The sequence below is a fragment of the Xyrauchen texanus genome, chromosome 19 (assembly GCF_025860055.1).
Source record: "Xyrauchen texanus isolate HMW12.3.18 chromosome 19, RBS_HiC_50CHRs, whole genome shotgun sequence".
Lineage (NCBI taxonomy): Eukaryota > Metazoa > Chordata > Actinopteri > Cypriniformes > Catostomidae > Xyrauchen > Xyrauchen texanus.
This window is the reverse complement of record NC_068294.1, coordinates 33,694,833-33,721,225: the sequence shown is the minus strand read 5'-3', so window position 1 is coordinate 33,721,225 and position 26,393 is coordinate 33,694,833. Positions and strand designations below refer to the sequence as shown.

At 37.5% G+C, this 26,393-nt stretch overlaps 1 protein-coding gene across 1 annotated transcript in view; it reads right to left on the bottom strand.

Moving 5' to 3' along the window:
• Positions 1 to 1,739: 1,739 nt before the first annotated feature.
• Positions 1,740 to 26,393, bottom strand: part of LOC127660166 (peroxisome proliferator-activated receptor gamma coactivator 1-beta-like) — a 44,391-nt gene continuing 19,737 nt past the window's right edge. Inside the window, exons 2-3 of the mRNA XM_052150274.1 lie at positions 2,204 to 2,389; positions 1,740 to 2,013 (exon numbers count right to left, since the gene is read on the bottom strand). Of these exons, the coding sequence (XP_052006234.1) occupies positions 1,768 to 2,013; positions 2,204 to 2,389 (432 nt within the window). The 3' untranslated portion in view covers positions 1,740 to 1,767. The remainder of the gene's footprint in view (positions 2,014 to 2,203; positions 2,390 to 26,393) is intronic.

Genomic DNA, 26,393 nt, shown 5'->3' with positions numbered 1-26,393 from the left:
CTTAGGGTGAGCAAACAAATTCATGTTTGAAAGAACTATCCCTTAAAAAAACTTCACATGCATCTTTTTTAAAACGTTTTGTTCAGAACATTTTATATAGCAAACTTAAAGTGTTAATGGTCTGTACAGCATTATTGCCATGTTTAGCCCTAATGGTCCAATAAAGACACAATTCTTACTCAAAGTCGGATATTTGTAATTTTCCTCAATTTACAAGTCATTTGTCCCTCCTTCAGGCAACTCTTATATAACTTTGTCCCCTCATCCTGTAATTTCAATTTTTTTTGGTTATGCTGTACCAAGACCAAAAAGAAGCAGTGGCTATGCCTGTAATCCACTGGTGCCTTTCAAGGACATCAAACAATGCGATCCTAGACCTTGAACAATATGAATTGAAGGGTATTGAGTGAAGACAGACGTTACAGTGAGTACATCCAGTATCTAAATGATAGAAAAGAACATGACAACAGGAAAGATAACTAGATTACTATGCATGCTATGCCAACCAATTGGTCCGTATAACAGGAAAGAGAAGTGAAAAGAAAAGACAACAAAGGAAAATGAAATTGAACAGAATCAAAAAGCTGTCCAACAGGTATTAACTGGTTTCACTTTGTACGCAGATGAAATTGTTAGGTTTGTGAGCTGAGGGGGACAGATAAGAAAACAGCATCTTGTTCCAGCAAGCAGCATCTTCAGAAAGAGATAATCGAAAGAGAGAAAGGTCCTCTCAAAAAGAGGTAGAAAACGCTGTTGTAGATCAGAAGTCCATTTTGTCGCCCATAGGGTCTGAAAGATTCAGTAACCTGGGAATAAACAAGTACACTCTTACAAAAAAGTACCATGGTATTACCATCATTGTGGACATGGTGCCATGATAAAACTATTTTTAGAGTACCTTTGGGTACCATGCAAATATCATGGTATAAATATGGTAATCATACAAAGCCATAGTGTAATACCAGTGGTTCTCAACTGGGGATTCACAATCTAAAAATGGGTCACATGCATGTTCTAAAAGGGTCACTGGGGAAAAATAAAATGATACAAAATAAAATGCAGAACAAATAATAAGAGCCATATAATCATGCATAGTTAGAATAAACATGATTTTTAGAGGTGAAAACACCCCCTATTATTTGTTGGTGACATCAAAAGCTGTGTTTCCAATCAAACTCCAATATTTGGCACAGATGCCAACATGGACAGGTTGTGTGATATCTTCCCATCCTAAAATAACCAAAACTATGCAAAATAAAAGAAAATATGACCCAGTCTATTATAAATATGGGTTAACATCAGGACCGCATTAAGGTAATCCAGGGCCCAGGGGCTTACCTTTTCGCTGGGCCCTACCAGTCATCAGACAAAATATTTTTCCATACATTAAGTCTTTTTTGTTTACGTGTGTATAAAAATAATTTTGATACTGCGTTTTGTCACCACTTGATGTCCAACGTAAAATCAGGGTACCTGGAGCCAAACCAATTAAGAACCACTGTTATATACCATCTCTTAATCATGGTACCATCACAGTACTTTTTGTGAGGCTGAGAGAAAGAGAAGAAAATAATGAAATGTGATGTGTTCGAAAATGAAAGGCTAGGAAAAAAGCCAAAGACCAAGTCCACATAAACTGTGACCACTGTCCATATTCCTGCCTGTGAAGAGGATTCTTGTTAGAGTGGTTGCTTAAAGAGAATCGAAAAGCCCAAAATGAGAAAAATTCAGACCTGTGTTGCCTATCATACCCATGCTGTGGGGTAGTCAGAGGCCCATCCAATTCCACCTTAAACAGGATAGAAGGGTTCTTACTAGAGACGGGTCTTCTGTCTCTGGGGTCAGAGAGCCAAGGAGGGGCTCACTGTCCAAAGAGAGGTCATCATCCTCCTCCTCTTCGCCCTCCTCAGGATCTTCCCCCAGCGAAGGGAACACAGACAGCCCTCCGACCCCGTCCTCAACAATGCCATCCAGGCTGTCTGTGAGCGCAGCGAGCAGTGCCGCATTCTCTTCCTGAAAGAAGGAGAAATGGAGGAGTAAAAACTATAAAAGCACACCTCCCCTCAACAAGCTGGAAGATTGAGTTATCATTCATTTTCATTGAATGAACTGTGCAGGCCAAGTTAGACAGTAATAATAGTGATACTTGTCACTAATTGGCACAAGATTGGACATGTAAGGGATCGGTTTTAGTGGTTCCCACCTCGAATAGCTCTGTGTCTCTGGTGCTGTATTGTATGGAGGCATGAGAGCGATCGGAGTGCTCGTTGCACCAGTGCAGCTCACTGAGGCAGTTCACTGAGTCAAAATCACTAGCGTCCAGCTGCGAGAGGTCAAAGTCAGGGAAGTCAGCATCCAGGCGGTCAGAGCAAACCTCCTCTTCCCCATACTGAAAAAGAAAGAGAGAAAGAGTATGGTTAGTTCAAAGGCCTACATCAGAGAACACGGCCACTTCAGATACATCTAAAAGCACACTATGTGAAATCAATAGACAGCTGCCTGTGGCAGTGGAAATCTTGAGCTCATAACAGTCATCTGAAATCGTACTAACGCTCAGCACAACTTCATTACGAATAATGAACAGATTAGAAAAAGGGAAAAATGCTGATCCTGGATTTAGCAATCGTTGCACATCTTTGAACAAAATGACACAGCAATGGGTTTTGGAGTTTGCTGTTCCAAGGAAATAGGGATGAGCATTTTGTCTACTCAAGTATTAAACAAATCAGCAGAGTACTTGAGAACTCTACAAACAAATCAGATGAGTACTTAACTTGAGATTTCAACAAATAAATCAGCCATGTACTTTAGTATTCTACAAATCAGACAAGTACTTGAGTAAACTACAAATAAATCAGCAGAGTACTTGATTATTTGACAAATAAATCAGCAGAGTACTTGATTATTTGACATATAAATCAGCAGAGTACTTGATTATTTGACAAATATTTCAGCCAAGCGTTAAGGAATTCCACACGTAAATCAGATGAGTACTTTAGTACTCAACAAATAAATCAGCTGAGCACTTGAGCATTCGACATGTTCAGTGTTGACACAAATTTCTGCCAAACGAATCGAGCCGCAAGGTACAGCTGAATATTGCCACAAACAAAATGTACAAATTAGGCCCTTATGGCAAGTTTGCATGTATATGTCACTGGATTTTTAATGTGTAAAATGTTTTAAAGTTGAAAATAAAAATCAAGTCACACAATTTTTGTGTCTTTAATAATTGATCATAGCAGTCACTTGGTTCTCATGTCCATCCCTACAGGGATCTTCAAAGAACTAAGTTATTTCAACTGTGCATTTGTGTGAGAGAGGAGATAAAGCGTGTGTGTGAAAGACATTAAAAACTTGCATGTGTGTGTCCCCGTGTCAGTTAAACTGTGAGAAGGGAAGTAGTTTAAGCCCCAGGGGTAGAGCAGAAAGACACACATGCCTTAATTTCTCCATGTGAGCAAAAGAGCTTTGCATTTTGCACTCAGATCATTCCCCTAGCCCTCCCTATCCGTGCCTGTCCTTTCATGGAGAGGATACCTGGAGGACACCTGGTGTGATGCTACCTTGGTTTACAGGAGGCCAAAGCATGAATATTCCACAGGGCTGCTGTGATGCATTTTTGATTACAGCTTGCACAAAATCTGCCCTCTCTGTTTCACAAAGATGATGATTGTGCTTATTCAGTTCCCTTAATTTCCTTACACCAGGTCTGGTCAAACGAGCACAAAAACATACCGTACAGGTAACCCATATGGCACCATTAGAGTCTGTTTTTAAATGCGACGAACCGCATCGAATCAAACAGCAAAGGTCTTAAAAGGACACTTTTGAAGCACCTATTACCAGCTGCTGAGCTGATGAAATGAGGTCACATACTGTATCCCAGATCTCTGCAACATTTTAGCTCAATCTTCTTATATCTGCAGTTTTTAATCTGATGGCTCACTGAGCAACGGTGGCAAAATTCTTCAGATTGAATTTGCCGTTTGATAAATGAAACAACATTAGTGCCGGGTGAATATTAACAGGATATTCACGATGATTTTGCTAGCGATATCAAATGAAGCAACATTGCAAATATAATTTTGTTCCTTGTTCTGTGACTTGCGAGTATGAGAGTCTCTGCGTGGCATTAATATATGCGTGGTATAAATATATGTACATAAATATTGATGTTTATTAATATGTATTGTTATATTGGTGCATATAAACAAAAATGTAAAATGATTGAATGTCATTGTTTCTTATGCCTTGATTATTTTACAACAAAAATTGTACTTACTGCATTAAACAAAACAAATCTGCTTAGCAACAATGGCAGTGTGGTTGAAATGATGGTTGCTCTGATTGAAAAACAAAACAAAAAAACAAGCCATTTCAGAGCACATACTGTACATGGATCTACATATCGAATATGGTCAAAAGGCTAAGAAAGAATGAGATATATATTTGCTACATCACCCCAGCATATACAACCTTGCACATACTGTATAATATTAAGAGATATCGTTATGGAACTACTGCACATTTAAATCATCCTCAAAGAAATCACAGTGGTAAGGTTTATTCAAATTCAAGAAATTAAAGAACAAGAAATCAATTCCTGCCCACAAGATTTTTAAAGCAGCCACTTGGGATATCCTGAAGGTACTGTGCATGTGTGTGGATGTGTGTATCAATGCAAAGGCAATGCAGGTGCTCACCAAGCATTCAACATACATAGATAGCATGCAAACGCACACACCAAGCACTCTCTTCGCATCCTCCCCTCATGCCACTGACTCATCGCTGTCCTTTGAGACCCCCACCACAAGAGCACCAGAGCCATGGCTAATCAATCTTTTTTTTCAGCATTTTTATTCCCTCAACCCCTTTCTCTCTCGCTCTCTTTTTCTGTGTTATAGAGAGTCTCAATATCAATCAATAAAAAGCTCCTTGGGCTCTGAAGGTTTAAGGTCACAAACGTAGCGTGCATGCTGCAACGGTAACGCATGGATGAGAGCTGAAACTGTGGAGCTCCTCTGCATGTGACCTCTTATCGGGCATACACGCTTCACAGAAGAGTGCGGCAGAGGTGCTGTTCATGTGCTGGAATCCTCTACATAACTCACATGCTGGTACTTATTTCCTTATTAATATGACAGTTTACATGAATAATCACTTGAAGCAACATTAACTTCATTTGTCAATATATACTCGAGAAGACAATTACATTTGTTAATATTTACATTCATATTTTACATTTTAAATAAAGGAATGTGTCTAGAATTTCACTGCTATTAGTAGCAAGTACAGACTTTCAAAGACAAATTTGGTTATAGTGACAACCCTACAGTGATTTTCAATGCACAAAAAATATACATACCACCAGTAGTACTAGACTGATGCTATTAAAAATGTGCAGAACTTAATGAGCGTAGCTGACCTACTTAGCGGTAAGAAATAATCAGTGATCTGTGTAGTCAAGAATGACCTTTCCATTCATTCTCTATTAAAACAACTATTCTACAAATCTCTGATAACAAGAAAGGTCATTAAAAGTATAAATCAGGGAACGAGAGGTGATTTCCATGCATATCTGACATATAAGAGTATGCATTGCTAGTACAAGGGCAGACCGAGATAATACTCAAACATCCACGTAACAGCATATATATATATATATATATATATATATATATATATATATATATCTCGCATCAGCGTTAATGTATTGCAAGATCTGCAGGAGTTCTTTTACTGTGATCCAAAACACAACCATACAAGGTCACCCCTATGTTGACAGCATACTACAGACCATTTCTGGGCATCTTTTCAAGGTCTCTAGGGAATTTTATTAATGCATTTAAAGAGAATTAGGGACAAACCATGTAAAAAAAAAAAGAAAGGAAAAAAAGTGTGACCTTTTTAAGTTTGTAATATCTTGCAAGGTGATCAAATGCTCCAAAGAGCAGCATCTGATAAATATAGTGGATCTGGATCAGAGAGTTTTTTGAAAGATTGAAAAAGATTGATAGAAAATTAAAAATGCTTTCCATCATTTTGACAGAAAAAAAATGATTGTGTCTGGTCTAAAGCATTTCCTACTTTAGAAACAGACAGCAAAGGATGCTAATATGGATTGAAGTGAAAAGGAGAGAAAACTAAGTTTTAAAGCATCCTCATGACATTAGACAAGCAGAGAAACATGAGTGAGAATTTGGGGAGAGAAATGAGAGATTTCAAGAATAGCTTTTTTTCAAGAAAAAAAAAGAAATTGGTCATTGTTGTTTTCACAATGAACCCATAACACAGTACATGGTAAGTCTAAGACCATGCCTACTAGGGCTGAACGATTTGGACAAAAAAAAATCGAATTGTAATTATTTTGATAAACATGCTACAATGCTATGATTATTAGCATTACATTTTTTAAACAGTATGTCTTTTTTATTATTATTACCAAAAGTAAGTCATGGACAAACATGCTCTTCTGCCAATAGAACTGTTCAGTCGTGATGTTAATTTGTAGGTAAACCCGGCAGTCTAATTCACCATGGGTTCCCTCTGGATTTTCCTATGGTTTTTATAATAGGTTTTTTTTTTAACCTCTTAAGATCCTTGCCATTTTTGGGGATTTCCGCCTGGATTTGGCCTACCCAAATTAAAAAGCTTCCCATTCCCACATACTTTGGCCTAAATACACAGTTTTGGTGTCATTTTACAGGAAACCCTTTGAAGTTGCATAAAACACTGCTAAAAATGAAAAAAAAATTAAATATATGTTGTCTGAACAGTAATAACCCTCCTAAAAAAAGAGGCGCTTTTTGATTTTTTTTATATAAATTCATTTTTGAAAGTGTATAACTCAAGCCCTGTAAACCCTAGCAGCAAGCAGACAGTTTTGGCTGTTTCCACTAGATGTCAGCAAATACCTGAAAAAGGAATTTTGTCTGTATAATGTTTTGTTTAATATCTATTTCAATTTATTTGAAGGGAGGAATATTACCTTTTTTTGGTGTACTTTCCGCCTACCCAAATCTAAAGTCTCCCCATACCCATATACAGTGCTATAAATGCAAAATCCCAGTGTAATTTTACAGAAAACCCTTTGTCATTACATAAAACACTGTTGAAAGTGGTAAATATGCGCTCTGGTGTCTGGTGAGACGCGTCTGTGTGTTTTGCGCACGTAACCTACCTAGTGATCACTTCACAGTCTGGATGCAATATCACAGCCCCTGATTGGTCTATTTGATCTTGAGAGACATTGCCGGAAAGCGGAGGGTCTAAGCTTTACGGCAATATATGCTTTATCCGGATCGGATGTTTACATATTTTCCTGGATTGTTGAATATCATATAACATTACTTTGTGGTGTTTCTGCATTCGAGGGATTACTTGGGCACACAACCACAGAAAACACTGAAAAACGGCTCATTTTGCAGAGAATAATCTAAGGTAAAGGATTATGTAGCATTTGTGGCTAACTGTGCTGTCTAGTGCGAGTAGCACAGCAAATATTCAATAATTTCACTTGTATGTTTACAAATGTTGATTGTATACTTCATGATTCATTCGAAGTGTATTAGATATGTGATTATACCTCAATAAAAAGACTTATTGGAACTTCTTACTGGCAATGAGAGCTTTCATTTGATACATGGTTTGTACATGTGCGTCATATTTGAGCGATATGAGACATATGTATTCAAAAAGGCACATAATTATGACACGACTTTTGATGGGTGGAACTATGTAATTTATTGTAAATAAGTTACTTAGTGTAAAACAAATGCCAAAGTGATGCATATCTCAAGAAAGTAGACATTCTAAGCTTTCAAATGGTACCAGATATGAGCTTATAACTCCTCCGCATACATTTAAAATTGGAAGTACATTATTACTGACGTAATTTTAAATCCTGGATCCGGGATCGTGGATTTTAAGATGTTAATGTAAAATAAGGTCTGTGATAAACATTACTTGACAATACGAGGATGTTTTATTCTACAACATAAATTACACAGTTACATTTACATTATATTTACATTTATGCATTTGGCAGATGCTTTTATCCAAAGCGACTTACAGTGCACTTATTACAGGGAAAATTCCCCCAGAGCAACCTGGAGTTAAGTGCCTTGCTCAAGGACACAATGGTGGTTGCTGTGGGGCTCAAACCAACAACCTTCTGCTTACCAGTTCAGTGCTTTAGCCCACTACGCCACCACCACTCCATGTTGTACCTCAAATGTGATTTTTGAAGCAACCTATGTATTTAAAAAAAAAGTATGTTATTCAATACGGTTATTCAATTCAATAATTCACATTTTGTCCAACAAAACCCAGTGTTGTTACTTTAGACTTGGATAGTAACTTTTATCAGCTAAGCAAATTTGGAAACATGAAAAATGTGCAATTATTGGATCCAGAGGGCTGTAAATTTAACATGCTCAGCTCATTAGTCTCACACATGCTTTAAGTATGTGTACAGAGAAAATAGCTGCACATAAAGTAAGCAAAGAGCAGCGCTTGCAGAACATTTGTTTAATTAAATTGCAGCCCTTTCGTTTTTTTTAATCGCACTACCTCATATTCTTATTTTATTTCAATTAAACGTCCAGTCCTAATGCCTACACTAATACATTTTCATTTAGTTTTAAAAACCCTTACTCAGTGTTTCAAAATGGAGTGTTTCAAAAACACTCATTTACTGCATACGTTGAAAAACTAGGGCGTTAGGAAACTGAAAAAAAAAAAAGAGTTTTCAAACCAAAACGGATCTGTGTGGACATGGCCAAAAAGAGATCTTTCCACAGAAGTTCTTGTGATGTCAATGCCAGATTAAAAATGCTAAGCATTACAGTACTTTACTGCCAAATAAGTAAGGAAGTAAGTATGCAAGTAAGTAAGGAAGGAAGGATGGAAGGCATGAAGTACAAAAGGAAGGAAGGAAAGAAGTGCATAAGGAATAAAGGAAGGAACTACTTAATGAAGGAAAGAAGTCCATAAGCAAGGAAGAAATGTACATAAGGAAGGAACAAAGTAAGGTAGTACGTACGTAAGGAAGCAAGGAAGGAAGTCCGTAAGAAAGGGAGGAAAAATGTACATAAGGCGGAAGGAAGTAACTAGGGAAGGAAGTACGTAAGGAAGGTAAAAATTAAATAAGGAAGGGAGTATGTAAGGAATGAAGAAAGGAAGCATGTTAAAAAAGAAAGAAGTATGTACGTAAGGAAGGAAGCACGAAAGAAAGGAAAGGAGGAAGTATGTACATAAGGAAGGAAGAATGTAAAAAGGACTAACGGATGAATGGATTAATTTGAATACAATTCAGTTCTACCACTATTCTAGTAAACCTGCAGGTTACTCATTCATTTCTTTCACTTGTGAGCTAATAGGTTCTTATCTGGGTGCCCTCTCCTGTTTGAGCCTACTACTATCTAAGATGTTATATATAGCTGTTATTCTCAAGTCTCATGACTGGCTCTTACACAATCTGCTTGTGTCGGGCCAGGCTTTAAATTCTGCCCATGCCAAATGCAGATGTACCTCTCTCGTAAGCCTCCCTCCCCAAAACAAAGACATGCACACATACTGTCCCTTTGATACACAACCTGCCTATACTACTAAATAGTGTTGTCAAAAATACTGGTACTTCGGTACCAAGTTGATACTAAAATAAAACAATGTAATGATACCAGTGTTTCTGCAGTACCAGTTGAACCGAGCACCAACTTAATCCAGTAACAGCACGCAGTATGACTGACACACAACAGCTTTAAAATGCTCACAGGCTTATTTGAGCACATGCTCTGTAACTCCTTTTATACTGAAATGGACTATTAATCAAATTAAAATCATAATATATCCTAGTGTGTTTTATTAAAAGCTAAAGGCTGCAATCTTACTGTGGAAGAGCTGTGTACTTTAAATAAATCCGACCACTCGTCCACTTAATATCCCCACAGACACTGAGAATAATTTACATTGTATGAGATGACAGAGCAGAGCACTCATCCACTTTGAACCACACAGCACATGTAAAATATATATTTATATAATTAATATCACAGCATCTGCACTTTAATCTCAGCTCAGCTTTATTTATATCACATCTATAACAACAGAGTTGACTAAAGTGCTTCACAGTAATGAAATATAAAACATAACATTTTACAATTACCACATACACAAACACCAGTAATCTAAAATACAACATTCAAACACTCCAAAATTGTGTCCTACTGTTCATTTGTCAGACTCAAAGGCCAGTGCAAACAGATGAGATTTCAGACATGACTTAAAAGTCTTCAATGATCACACTGGGCTGTGTTGCAAACTGTTTATCCGGAATAGTGAAGCATCCGGCAAAAAACACACGTCATAATAAAAGCATGATTCAAAATAAAAGCTAGATGCCAGAAATTGAAGAAATGTAATAAGAATATATTACAACTGTATAGTAAAATTTGATATTCACTGTAAAAATAAATCAAATATCACAAGCATGACAGCTGTTGAATAAAACTTTGGCAAAAAAAAAAAAAAAAAAGCTATATTTCCACTTTTTTAAGAATTTAAAAAATAGTTTTAAGAATTTATTGATTAGACACATTTTTGATGATGAAATTAAATTAAACTTTAAAAAATATTCTGGAAAGTTCTGGAAAATAATAATAATTATTAAACTATACTGAACTGGTGTGTTCAATATCACATAATAATATTAGCATATTTTTGCTGTGGTATCGAAATTTCACTGGTATTGGTATGACTACTGAAATTTTGGTACTGCGAAAACACTACTGCTAAATGGATTTCCTCACCACTCAGTCCATAAAAAGCTCAGACCTTCAAGCTGGAGCATGTTCAGCTAGCCATTTTACCACCAGCATGAAGGGAATGAGGTGCATCCTGTTTACTTCGCATGAATGATTGACCTTCTGTCCACATGACAGCAAACAAAATAAATATGATAGACCGTAGATACTAATAAACCTGTTTCTGCTGAATGAAACTCCAAATTGGTGGCACATACAACCGAAATTGAAACAGAACCGATTAAAATAGCTCTTTGCATGTAGTCTTCAGAGGAGCACTCCACCAAGGACCTTATAGCAAGCTCAAATTAACAGCTAACCATTAGAAGTAGGGCAGTTAAAGGAGGATCTAGGGCAACCTTGTAGAATTTAATAGTGATCACTTATATTGTAACAGATGAATGAAACTGATAAAAGTCAATTCATAATGCCTCTTTGGCAACGTTTCAGGTCTGGCAGGGACCTTTCTTTCTATCCTTCTTGGAACTGTCTTCAGATCCATCCAAAGCAGATGTATAGTTTCGCTATCCCAGCAGGACAGCTTTATATCCCCATTTTATAACCAGCCCGCCTTTTAAATTCAGCACTTATTGAACCATTCATCTTTCAGACCTTTCCACGCATTCTTAAAACTTCCTGGTCAAAATACAAGTTTCGCAGTCACAACTGTTGAGATATTGAATGATGCGATCCATGTATGAAAATACAATGTAGCCTAAATTTGACTGTATTGTCACCCGTAACCTCATTATTTCAGTTTGAATGAAAATATTACACATGGATTTAGACAATTCAATGGCATTTAGCCACTGCTCCTGAATTTCTCTTCTGACTTTAGTTTACCTGCTAATGTCAGATATTTATGCTCAGCAAATCAAGTTTAGAAACATAAACTATGTCTTTCCATTGGAGAGGAAAATTGTAGTGCTCAGAGGTTGCTCTTTAATAGCTCAGGAGACTTTCAGTTTTTGTTCATTTGAGTATGAACTTTGATTTAGATGCTCAAATTCCTTAGAAGAAATAAAAATTGACACAAACGAGACAATTGTTAATGTACAGTAAGAGCAATAAAAAACAAAATATGGATAGTATAGCTTATCATTTTTGGAAATATCTGACTTTATATTGCATACTCGGTACCCTGGCAAATCTGAGCACAGTTTGAGATATTGCTGAGATTAGGGCTGGGCAATATGGCCAAAATTGTTATCACGATAATCTTTTTCATATTGTTCGATATCGTTATTTATCACGATATACATTTACACATTGCACTTTCTTTTTTTTATTTCAAAGTTGATGGGAAAAAAAGAAGATTTTTTTTTTATTCTAAACAGTCAAAATAGTCTCTACAAAACAGGGTTCCAGAGACGGCCAAAGCAGTGGGGTCTGCGGGACCTTTTACCAATTTTACCGTCTTTTGCACTTGATAATGTTTCAGCCTAGAATGTTAAAATTAAAATGAATGTTAAAAGATAATCTGTTTGTTCTGAAGCATAGTGACAGCAGTCCAGTATTTGTTGGAATATTTTTTACATTAAAATGAAATATATTTTATATTTCTTTAGATTCAGAGACCCAAGTATGGGGCATAGAAGCCCTTGTGACTGTGGAATGATGCTGAATGTGGGTTCAGGGGTGTCCCGAGAGAAAATTTAGAAATGTTTTTTTTTTTTTTAAATGTAAAAAACATTTGTATATTTTCATTAAAGTGAGAGACTAGTCGACCAAATAGTAATTTTAGTCTTTCCTTATCCATTCCAGACATCTAATTAATTTTCACAAAATTAGAACAGAAATCGATTTGTTTATTCGAATTGTTTATTATTAAAGGCTCTTAACATGCTGATTAATAAAGATACATTTAGAAGGGAAAAACATTATGGTCTAAAAGGTGCTTTGACACCACGTTAACTCGTGCGGAGCTTCATGTCTACACACATGCAGGGAAAAGAGGCAATGCATGCGGAGCGGGACAGGGTAGATATGATGCATGTTTGGTGCTAGAGAACAATATTCAAGATTACAGCGCAGAAAGATCAGAGCTGTTGTCCACATCACTTTTGTTCTGTCTCTTCACTAGAGACGATGAGAGGGCGCAACAATTGTCATGAAGTTTTGCGGTGCGGATGGAATCAATCTGGTGTCCGACATAACCTAATTGATAGCAAGGCATCTAGCATTAGCAAGTTCATCCAGTCTGACCCTACGTTATCACTGGCACTTTGTGAGCGAAGCTGAGACAGTTTTCAATTCATTCCTATGAAAGCCGAGCATCATGCTCACAAGGTGGATCGTAGGATTGGCAGCGGTGCGGAGCAAGCTCTCTCCTAGCGCTGAGTGCCTTTGAGCAGATTTTGTCCGCCCCAGTGGAAACGCAGCCTGAGAAAGCCGAACTGCTTGTGTTTTAGCGACACGCAGGAAATATAAAAAATATTTAAAAAAAGCTTATCGCAGATTTTCTTTATCGTGATATATATCGATATCGTTTTATCGCCCAGCCCTAGCTGAGATCTGAAAATTTTGTTTCCTTTTGTTCACCATTTAATCTAACTGCTGTCTAGGAAAAACAACTACACAGCTTTCCTCATGAAACATCACAAGTTATTTAATGAAAAAAATTTCTATGTCATCTTTGACAAGTCTGGGGGTTATGTACTGAAAGTTTTCTGAAACACCAGAAAACCATTGAGCCCAATTTTAATCCTGTTTAATTGTTTCAAGATTAGCCGTCAAACTCGGTCTGCATCCTCTAGGCTGAGACATTATCAAGTGCAAACCAAGGACAACGGCACTGGTCTGACTTAGACGCTATTACGCAGGATGTCTAAGAGCTAGTGCCCTCGAATGCAACCCTGCCTCAGCCAGGTAGGCCAGTAATGAGATCTGATTAGAAAGCGGATTCAGCACTTAGACACAGGACTTTGAAAGAGTGCCAGTTCAACTGTGACTAGGTTTGCATGGAAAATAGGCTTATTGTTTAAAATCTCCATCCAAAGAAGATTCATGCAAATCACTATTATAAATGAATGTACCTACATTTTATTTTTAAGTAACACCCTTATATACCAATCATTCAACCAACGAGTCATAATAATCAAGTTCATAACTATATTTGGTTTAACAGTTGTTTTCTCCATCTTTTTCTCCTCTTCGCCTTGACCAATAATTTTAAACATCTCTTTGTACTTCCTGTCACATGTGTTGTTTAAAGCATGATAATTATTCTCAACTGACATCACTTGATAATCCATAGACACTTAAGTAAAGTTTGTAAGTCCTTAACAAGATTTAGTCGTATAATAAGGAACCTTACAAGTTAGTAGAGGCCAAACATCACAAGGGTTAATGAATAAAAATGGGATGTTAGAAAAAAAGTGCAGTTTTTGGTTGCAATACAATAAGAAAGTAATTCTTTAGAAAGATTTCGGATGTTTGTGAAACTTCTATTTTATCTTTCTAAATGATAGGTTCAGGCAGTCTTTCATAACTTGTTCACTATAATATTGTATAAATCCTCTGAGACTGTAGCAGTAGTCTCCAGAGTTTGGTACATGCGGGCTCCTATTGTTATGCATTTCAGATCAATCAATCAATCAATCGTTTATTTATAGAGCACAAATAAAAACAACACTGGTTGAACATTGTGCTGTACAACATCAGCAAAAAGAACATAAATAACAATTACTTAAAACAATTATTTAAGACCATCAATATAAAACACCAAAAGAAATGAGAAAGACATCCCATCACATGATATGATATGTTGACCAAGGATAGACTTTGAGATTATTTGGAAGCCAGCTCAAAAATATATTTTTTTTAATTTAGATTAAAATTCTATCTCGGTCTCAATATTTGTAAGATATACTGGCAGACTGTTCCATAGATTTGGACCTGCAACTGCAAAAGCACGGTCACCCCTTGACTTTAGTCTTGATTTAGGGACCATCAAGATTTTCCTGTGTGATGATCTCAGGCATCTAGGCTGTGAACTAATGTTCAGGAGATCAGAAAGATAAATCGAAGCCAATCTGTTTAAGGCTTTAAAAACTAAAATCAATTCAGTAATGGACTGTCAAACAGTGCAAAGAAAGAAGAACAGGGGTGATGTGTTCATATTTCCGAGTGCTAGTTAAAAGTCCTAGCAGCGGCATTTTGAACCATTTGTAGCCGATTATTGAATTGCAGTAGTCAAGACGAGAGGAAATGAAAGCATGTATTACACTCTAGAACTCTTTAAATGATCAAAGAGCCTTAATTGAAAGAAACTATATTTGACTTTTGCATTTATCTGTTTATCGAATGTCAGAGCCAAGTCAAATATGACACCCAAGTTTTTCACTTCACAATTTTTTTTCACATGCATTTCAGATGAATCACAGAGCCACATTAGTCAGAAATTGACAACATAATATTCTAATTAATATGATACTGTGGGATGAGCTAAAAGAGATATTCAAAAATGACCTGTAAATGCAGTAACGCTACAGCAAACCAATCAAATAGCTGAAATAATGTAAGACATTTCTAGAGAATGCATGCTTGCTTGCATAATGTATAGAGGAAAAGAAGTGTGAGAAAATGGTGAGAAAGTATCTGAGTCTGTGTGTTTTGGTAGGGGTCCATAAATGTATGAACATTTATTGGCATTTTTCTGCCTGAATATCACTGCTGATGTCGAAATCATTCAAGCCCACTGATCTAAAAATAGGTGTTTTGGTTAGAAGATGATCTAGGACAGGCTGCTGCCAAGATCCATTCTTCCATAAAGTCATCTCAGAGAAAGCAATGATATACAGTGATGCTTAAGCTGAACACTTAATAGAAAATCTCAGCAACAATTATTAATTTGTATTTACTCTCATGCTCAGGAAATTCGCTATTGTTATCATGTTGGATCATCACTGTCTCAGTCCCTGTCACTGTTCGAGGAACTAATCAGTTTTCTTACTTACCTGAAATAAAACACACAGCAACTAAAAAGACACTTTAGGTGTTTCTTTGACATTTCCGAAAAACAATTATATTCAAAATACCATCCTTGTTTGTCACTGTAGTGAATTCTTTGAAGAAATATGAAGGGCAACAGTTGAGTAACTGGCCTTTTGATGTGTTATAAAGTAGGGCTTGCTTATATCATACATGTAGACATATACACAGTATATATATATATATTATACATACATATATATGTTTTTTGTATTTTTTTTAATGCATATATAGATACAATTTTCTTTTCCTAACTGCAGTTACTAATAGAAATGTAATCACTGGTTTAAATAAAGGCTGTTCACTCATTGTGACGCCAAGGCTCTCAAGGTCACAAAAAGTTCAATATGCACACCACAGCAAACATGAAAGCCTATCCAGCACTGACAAAAATACTATAGATATCAGCGCATGCATTAGAAATCAATGTATGAGTGCAGTTTACTCAAAGAAGAAGAAAAAAAAAATGAGAAATCGTCAGGAGATCCAAAAAGTAGCCAGCACTTCTCTCAGTTTCTAGCTTGGATCAATTTCACTGACACAATGAGAGCACTGTTCTCTGGTTTCAGAGCCTTGTATAAGGTTGTTGACTGGTGTCACATTTTCCTGCACAACTGTGTAACACAATGCAGAGACTTTGTCACAAGAGTGTAGGTGCGCAACCCCTTATTATCACCAACGGGGGTCCATTGCTCAGACTGAGGTAATTTTACCTGCAGTCACGACTGGCTGGGGGGTTCAGGACAATACAAGCACTGTTTCCAGGCATAAACCAGGCAGCAGTAACTACGGTAATTCAAACAGCCAGAGAGAAGTATTTTATGCACCTTGATTACAAATTACTTGCAGACTTTGATTAAGATGTGAACATGAAATATGGCAAATAGTCTCTTTGGTTTACTGGGCAGGGTTCAAAAATAAGGATTTAGATTTTTACCAGTTTCAATTACAATTTCATCAATATTTTATCTATGTTAGCCAGCTATCGATACTAGTGTTTAAAAGAACATTACAAAAAAAGGGTTTAAAGATATAGTCCACACAAAAATGACTGACAGCCTTAGTCACCATTCTTCTTTCCATCCAATTTAATTTAATTGTGTCTAAGGCTGTCAGTCCCTAACATCTACTTTAGTGTTCCACAAAAGATTAGAAGTCACACTGGTTAGACACAATATTTTTGGATGAACTATCCCTTGAAGTTAGCAAAGGATAAAATCATATGTGCATGATGGCACGTAAGAAGGCACATAACATACATTTCTAATACTGACAACATGCCATCAGGTCCAATCCATTGTTGATAAGGATTGCATGAATGTGTTCTATTACACCTGACAGACGAAGTTCAGAGTAAAATGCACGAGTAAAGGAAGGCTGGTGGCCGCAGACGGATCACGATGCCTGAGGAAGATGGCATCAACCCAGCTTCTTTCTAATTCACCGGGAGCAGTCAGTGTCTGAGCTCTTAGTGGAGAGGGATGGCTGTAATTAAATCAAAATTCTTTTCATGCTTACTCTGCTCAAGCGTGAGGGCACAAAGAGACTGCTAGGGATATTAGGAGCTGTCTCGAGTGACCATTGTCCTGCAAGCTGAAATAAGTTTAAGCCGATGCTGTACTGTCCTTGTGTTATGCTCCGTGATGCATGCTTCATGCCCTGTATTTCTAGAGGTTCACTATGAAAACACCCAACCACCATATGGGACCTTGCACACACTACTGCAGTATTTCATGCAGTTCTGCAGTGACACATTGATCGTACTCACTACAGATAATGCATGTTGCATGAGATTTGTTTTGCAATGAGATTGAGGCAATAGGATTACAGGCCCTCTGTTTCCATCTGTTGCAAATGTTGCGAGTCTGGGTCAACCAATAACCCTGGACAACGAACGCCACTAGGAGCCAGTAGAAGCCCCCAAATTCTCAGTAAATGGAACCATTCAAACAACATGTGCCTTACCATGATGAAACACACTTTATAGCGGTTATATATAGATGCCCAGTATCTATTTCAGAGCATGCACATAAACCTGCATGCAGTTTCAAGGAGACAACCATGGCTCACAGTTCGTGCCTCAGTCCCACCAATTTATCCTTTGACTGCACCATTAGACTAAATATGGGAAAAAAATCTACTGCAGTCGTCTTGTGTTTTCTCTCCGGCTCTCCCTAAGGAGAATGTTCCAATGCAGTGAGTCGAAAATTGAGAAGAGAGTTTCACATAAGGTCCCAAAGTTCCTCATGCTAAGCACAGCATGGTGGGTTTTTAAACAGGACAAAGGAAGAAGGGTAGGAGCGTTGGCACTAAAAACACTGTCATGATGAATGTCATGGGTACCACCATTAATCTTCATCTCCACTTTCAATCTCTTCTGTTTAAGTGCTTGCCAAGAAATCAAGGTAAAGAATAATCCCATCTCTATTTGAAGGGGTTCGCTCTGTAAGCACAGGGTTTGTTTTAAAATCCAAGAATAGACCAAAATGCAGAGGTGACCTTTGGTTCTTGCATCAAATGGTTGAAAAGACAGCACTCTGACACAGCTGTTCAAGTCGCATAAGGAAATGACGCAGCAGTGGGAGGTCATAGAGAAAAGAGAAACAGCAATACAAACAAATAAAACATATAAACTCAGTGTATGCTAAGTCATGAATGACAAGTCATGCTTTGCAGAGACTCGAATGGAAATGTTGCTTGCAGAGAAGGCAAATGCCTAACATCTGCCTAAAGGGGATTCAACATAACTTGCATCAGCACTGCAGAATAAATTGAGGTCTATGGAGTTAAGAATCAGCTTCAGCGTTACAATTTCATTTTAGGCCCCCCTTTCCACTTATCTTTCAAAGTATAAACTCTTAATTACTGGACAATTCAGATAACAAATCATTACGTGGGAGATGTCAGTGCTAAAATCAAACCAGCACTTTCCACACGGAGATCAAAGCTGTGCTTGACGTTGGCATTGAGCAATGTGTTGACGCCCCGACAACATGTGAAAGCCCCTTGTAATTCCATCCTTTAACATAAACCTAGACTTCTATGACAAAAAAAAATGTCTCTTTAAAAAGCATAAGGAGATAGATTTTCTACCCAGTGAGGCAATCTTTAGATGTGCTTAACCTTCTCCCCAAATACTCTCTGCTGACTTTCTGAGTCAGCATTGCTTCATGAGGTCTTCAGGCAAATCTCAGGAGGTCCACAGGACATCTCTTCACTAGCTATCTGGGTGAGCTTTAAAGTGGGGAGATGACTCACCCTGAATTCCTAATTCTCAAACAGAAGGCAAAGCCATCTGCCAGCCCTCATCTACAAGCCATTGATTCAAAGGCAGGAAGAGATTGTAAGCGTGCAATGTTCTGACATGAAATGTGTGCTATGTGTGGCATCTCCTGGCCTTCACATACTTTGTTATGCAGAGAGAAAATATTAATCAGTGCTCTCCTGATTCTCCATTTATTCCAATAAAGGTTAGGTTTATATATTGTACAGACTTCAAGTGATTCTTTCTAATGCATTTTCAGTGGCACTGCAGGTGTCTGACTAGTGGATAGGGTGAGCAGTCGCAGAAACCTGCATTTGGATCATAATGTATTAAGGTCATTAAGGGTAATTATGTTCGGGTGATTTTTCCACTTCAGTTTCCTCTGCGATATTGCAAGAGAGCTGTCATGTCTAGGACATCACACCAGCTTAACACATACACTAGGCATAACCGCCTGAATAGAGGGAGGAACTGGAGGTCATGACAGATTGTCTGCCGCACTGGGAATTGACCTATAGGCAGGGCTGCCATCAGGATTTATGGACAGGGGGACAACATTTTCCAAATTGGGCCCCCCATCCCAATGGGGGGTTAAACTGTGCGGAGTGCTTCTACGTGCTCATTGACAACCTGGATTCCAAAAAACTAATATTCTAATAAAGAATGTTGTCTTACTCTTAATGATTTTAGTTTTTTTTACTAAATAATTGCTAAAAATATAATTTTTTATAAATAATAATGTTTTTTTGTTGTCAAACAAAAGTCAACAAATCGCTACCGATAACTGAAATTTTGGTTATTGTGAGAATGTATAGACTTTATTGTACATGGTAGATCTTGCAGCAATAACATGATAAAAAAGTATATCTCATTCCACAGAACTATAACCCTCCCTGCTGTTAATGATGGCAATGGAGGCTTTTCTTTATTTGACTTCCATACGTGACATAAAAGGTCCTTGGCATTGCAGGTCCTTGGCATTCTAGCTGTCAGTTTGTCCAAATACTCAGGTGACCTTTCACCCCACACTTCCTGTAGCACTTGCCGTAGATGTGGCTGTCTTATAGTGATTATAGCTGATCCCACAAAAGCTCGGGGTTAAGATCCATAACACTCTTTTTTAAATATCTGTTGTCCAATGTCTGTTTCTTTGCCCACTCTAACCTTTTATTTTTGTTTTCCTGTTTCAAAAGGGACTTTTTCTTTGCTATTCTTAAGTATGGAGTCTTCTCTATACTGTTGTACATGAGACTGGTGTCAGCTGTCAGCTGAGCAGAGTCTCTGATGTAACTTATCCTCTTGTTTAGTTCTACATCTGGCCTTCCACATCTCTTTCTGTCATTGTTAGAGCCAGTTGTCCTTTGTCTTTGAAGACTATAGTGTACACCTTTGTATGAAATCTTCATACTTTTTGAGCAATTTAATGCATTGTATAACCTTCATTCCTCGAAACAATTATTGAATGATGAGTTTCTAGATAAAGCGTTTTTTTTTTTTTATCTTGACCTTAAGACATGCCAGTCTATTGCATCCTGTGGTAACTCAAAAACAAAGACAATATTAAGCTTAATTTAATGAATCAAACAGCTTTCAACAGTGTTTGATATAATGGCAAGTGATTTTCTAGTACCAAATTAGCAATTTAGCATGATTACTCAAGGATAAGGTGTTGAAGTGATGGCTGCTGGAAATGGGGCCTGTCTAGATTTGATAAAAATAAAAAAAATTCAAACATACTGACTATACTTTGTGATCAGTTGAATGCCACTTTGTTGAATTATAGTACCAATTTCCTTCCGAAACAGCAAAATCTGTACATTATTCCAAACTTTTGTCTGCCAGTGTAACTTAAATGTCCTTTTTTCCCTCTCTGTCAAGCCCTGTAAATTTAATTGCTTTTCAAAATCACGTAATATATATAGGACACAAAATATTGTGAAGAACCACAAACTTACAGTTAAAGGGTTAGTTCATGCCAAATTAAAATGTATGATCTGGAGATGTTCTTAGGAGAAATTTCACATCATTCATTGTTTTTTCCCCCTAAAGACAAGAAATACAGAAGTATTTCCAAACTTCCAGTGTGGAATGACTGTGACGGTGTAAATTCCACAATTTTCCTTCCACTAAAACTGTAGGAAAGCGAGAAATTCCAATTTGTTTTCATAGTTTTCAACATTCTTGCTTCAGATGGAAACACCCCCAAGAAGACCTGTTCAGTTTGCATGTGTGTGCTGTAGATGAAGGATATTGATAGCTTTTCCCTTTCATTCCTTGAAACTCATTATTTGGCAGAGCGGCTTTGCGAGTAGCGCCCAATCTGAGGGCCCCTCATTGCATTTACACTATGTGTACTCAACCATGACAGTTCAAAGCCACACTAATTTCAAGTGAATAAATTGCTCCCTTTGACAAATTGTTATTTATCCTTTTGGTTTTCCATCATGCCACATTTCTGCAGTCATTTGTGTAGTATTGAGCAGATCACATTATCTACACTGTTTTCAATCTGTTCCTTTAGTGACTGAATTTGTGATTCAAATCAGGAAATCCAAATCTTTTGAGTAAAAATATCAACAAATATTATGTTAATGAGTATAAATTTAGAGTTGCAGTGTCTCTGATCAACATGCAAAATGCTTGAGGTGCTTGTTATTCCATCAAAAACTGCAAGGCATCATTTTGAAGGCAGACTGTCAGTTTGCAACCTGCACAGTTTTCTCAGTGTGAGTGGGAGTACATCGGATTTGTACGCCATATCCCATGACAGCCTGCAGAGTTTGTCTCAGCATCCCTCCTTCCTCGATAAGGTCAGAACTTTTTGGTGCAAATATCAGGATCAGCTGCATAGGACTACAGGAGTAACATCTCCCCAAATCTTTTGACAATTCCATCATTAGGGTAACAATACCTGACTTCAAGTGCATAACCCCACCAACCACATTTTAAAGTTCACCGTGGCCAGTATCAAATTACTGTGATCTCCACTGGCAGTCCATAAATAATAAAAACGGGATTAGCAGGGACTGACTGCAAGTTGCATTTTAAAAAGTAAACCTTATACGTATTGTGCACCACTTAGGCCACATAATAAAAGCTTTTAATAGCTCCTAGTGTACTGATGATCTCAGACTGGGCACTCAAATGAAAAAAAAAAAAAGACCTTTAATTCAGTACACTTTTTAATGCATTGTTGTCCTCCTGTGATAACCAACATGAAAATACACAAATAATCTGTTCATCTAAGAGGATCTAACATCAGCGAAGACAGGAGTAATACCTCAAAGGCCACCAAATAAAAACAAATATATATTTAATTGGCCTTGATTGTGGGCTTTGAACTTCCTTGGCAGCTTTTCGGTTTGGATGGCTTTGAGTGGTATTTTCATGAGGGACTGACTATCAGATATGCCCGACGTGCCAAAGCGCTCTGACACATTCATTGTCTGATAGTAATTCAATGAGGTTTTGTGTGTTCTGCTTTCAGACTTCACTTTAGATGACTAAATCTGTTGCTTAGAAACTGAAGTAGGCCAATGCCATGCCTGGTAACAGGTTTACACATTTTTTGTTTTGTTCTGCAGACATTTGCACCATCCACAATGGTGATTAAACTTGAATGAAAAAGTCACAAACTCAACTCAATTTCAGTTATTCGGAATTCAATTCACAACTCTCAGATTGAATTAGAGTTTTCTTGCATTAAAGGCCTAGTTTCTTCCCACCATTTCCAAGGGGTGAGGACTGTCATGAGAAAAAGAAACGTTATGTCATCCAAGTTATAAAACACAGTAAAAATACTATGCTATCAGTATGGTGATCACACTTCATGTGAGTGCTGTTGAGCAAATGCTGACTAAGTGAAACATCTTTCAACGAGTTTTGGGCCATTTCCCTGCGCTTTTGCAGTCACAGATGGCGGAAGTGACTGCAGGCGTATGAACATTTCAAACATTCTCTAAACTACCATCTGACCAACTGAGTTCCAGAATGATCAAATCCTTTAATGGTCAGTCGCTGCCGTTTCCTCTAGCCTCAATTCAACTCCTTCAGTTTCAGTGAGTAGCAAAAAAAGCTAGCGACAGCGCTCATGTCCTTAGCCGACCTACGTAGAAGTGACTGAAGTGAGAGCCGGGTGAGGCAGAGGTACAAAAGAGTGATAGGCAGAGGGAACTGTTAAAAGAGAACATACTAAAAGGAATTCACAGGTTACAAGACTACTCATTCTTAATTGTCGACTAGTCAAGCCCATTAGTCGAGTCGATTTTGGCTAGTACATATATTGGATGTTACTATAGCATCTGTGTCATCTTTATCGAAGTACATTTGAGCCACTTCACTCTTTCAGTGCAAAGCCATCGGGCCTCCACACCCACTGGCAAGTTTCCGAAACGTAGGATGGCATGGGAAGAGCCATTTATGTTGTATGAGTAAAGCGATAACTGATTGGACGATTCAGTATTATTCATCACAAAAGCACAACCTAATTGGTCAGAAAAACTATAACTCAATCCTAACTAATTAGGTAGACTGTTCCTCATTAATATGAATAAGACTTCCCTTGCCATCCTATGTTTTAACTGCCACCCGGTGTATTTCCAACAGATGCGTTTTGTAAATCACATGGCAATTGACTAGTCGATATCAGGTTGACCGTGTCAACTACATTAGATAGAGTCTATAGTTTGTTCAATAACAGCTCACTGCTTCTGTTCTCCTGCCTTTCTTTTTCTATCCACATCTCCAATCCACCTCGCTCTCTTTGGTCTCACTGCGACGGTCTGTGCTATCTGCGGTGATTGTGTTTAACAGACAGCTGTCGCCTGAGGTGACTGCAGATTTCTGCTCCATTCGGGCTCACAGCCCAAAACCAGGACATCACCTCCCGAAATTCTGCTGATGCATGCAAAGCATGCAAGGACGCTGTGTGCTCTGTTGTGTGGTAGCCAAATCCGCATTACCTGTCCTTCTGCCATCAGGTAAGTGTCTTGAGAAAGTATCCTCCTCCCCCAAGGCCTATTACACTTGCACGGCCCAGATTAATTCCATGAGATTCTCATGAACGTGACGTGTTCTCTTCCCATTCTAGTCTCTCTGGTCACGAACCAAAACAAATCCATAAAAGCGATTAATTAATCTCCTCCTCCATCATGATTATCAATTACTCCATTGGAAGTCACTTAATGAATATTAACAAATTGTTACACCTGAAAAACTAATGTTAATTGGACAGCGAAATGGAGTGCCTGGAGGGCCCTTAATAGAAGAAAACAGAACTTGGGAGAAGGCTCACGGCCAGACTTTGCATTAAAGCTGGCAACTCTAATAATGCACATAATGACTCCGCAATTACTGTACCCATAAGTGACTGAAATGTAAAAATAAGAACTTCTTAAAACACCATGCTGTGTTCGAATTTCTTAATCTTTCCTCTGCATGTTAGGAGACCCATCAGTGTTGTAATGCTCAATTGTTTTTATTTCATTATAGATGCATTTAATTAAACAAAGTACTCTTTCAGGCATCTGAGGCCTGCTGCTATCCCCTTGCCTCTTCAATTCGTTTTACAGCCATACAACCCCTTGCCTCAAAAAGCCACTGGTGATCTCCTTTACTTCATCAGTCTCTGAGCTGTAATTCACTTAGTTAAGTGACGACCCTGTCAACAGTCATAAAGAGGCTCACATGCTTTAAAAATGTAAAAATCAGCACTGCTAGCACATATGCTAGTACTCAATTTTCTTTCACTTTCTAACTCCTTTCCACGTTATCTCGTTGGACCTTTGCTCACAATATCTGTGTGTCTTCAATGTCAGAAGCAATAATGCTGAAAAAGTTTTTTTTTTACTACCAATACAAGGTTCAATTTGAAGCTTGTGTGATACACAAATGCAGATAACTCAAACTGCAACACAAACACATACATACACATATAAGCACACAAACAGCAAAAAGTAAGGGTGGGAATCGTGAGGAATTTAACGAGTCCTGTTCCTTACCGGTACTTTTGAGGAACAAATTTTGGGAAATAAAAAATGCAATTCTTACTGGACTTACTGCCCCCAGCAATCTGTCACCAATTGACGAGATCATTTAATTTACAGGAGTCACACATCCTTGCAAATTTTGTTTACACAGACTTTTATTCATTAATTACATTTTTATTCCTCCCCTTTTCTCCCCAATTTGGAATGCTCAATTCACGCATGGTGGCGTAGTTACTCGCCTTAATCCGGAGACCGTCAATCCGCGCATCTTATCACATGGCTTGTTGAGCGTGTTACCGCAGAGACATAGCACGAGTGGAAGCTTCCTGCTATTCTCTGCGGAATCCACGCATAACTCACCACGCACCCCACCGACAGCGAGAACCACATTACAGTGATCATGAGGAGGTTACCCTATGTAACTCTTCCTTTCCTAGCAACCGGGCCAATTTGGTTCCTTAGACTGGAGTCACTCAGCCAGCCCTGGATTCGAACTTGTGACTCCAGGGGGGGTAGTCTGCTAATACTCATTGAGCTATCCAGGCCCCCAGTTATAAAATACCACTTATTACAATAAAACTCATAATGTGTATCTTTAACTGCACACTGTCATATCAACAACCATCCAGTAATTACTCTAATTTAAGTCTCACAAGCAACATATAGAATATACAGAATAAAGAAGAAAAATACTTATTTCAGTGATTTACAAAACCTGGACATAAGGGTATTAAACAAAGTAAACAAAGAAGTTCTGACAAAATTTTCTCTGCTTCAATCTAAGGTTGCAAATCAAATGTATAAATTTAAAGTCCACAATAGGGTGCAACAAATACATTATAGACGAAACAGCACCTTGTGATTATTGAAATAAATAAACAAACAAATATATAAATCCTGTTAAAAAACTGTATGATAAATAATTAAAAAAAAACATTTAACCCGTTTCTCACATTCTAGTAAAAAGCAAAACAAGCAGAAAAAACTTCATTAACAGTTCTATAATAACTTGATATTGCACTTGATAGCAAATATGCAATAAAACACTGTTATTTTATAAAATATTTTTTTTAAATAAATATTAACAATTTAAATTAAAACAATGATGCCTTCAGTGTTTTTCTTGAAAAACTTGCTTCAAGCTTGTAAAGGGATTATTCAAGATCCAGTAATTATATAGAGAACAGAGTAAACAGTGCTTTAAGTTTTTTAGCAACTTTATAGCAATTAAACATTTAAAAAATTATAATATAAAACATTAAAAAAGGTAATTTAATGCAAAACGAAACTACTTAAATATTTGACACTATTTACTGTGAGAAAGGTCTACATTAACAATGTGAT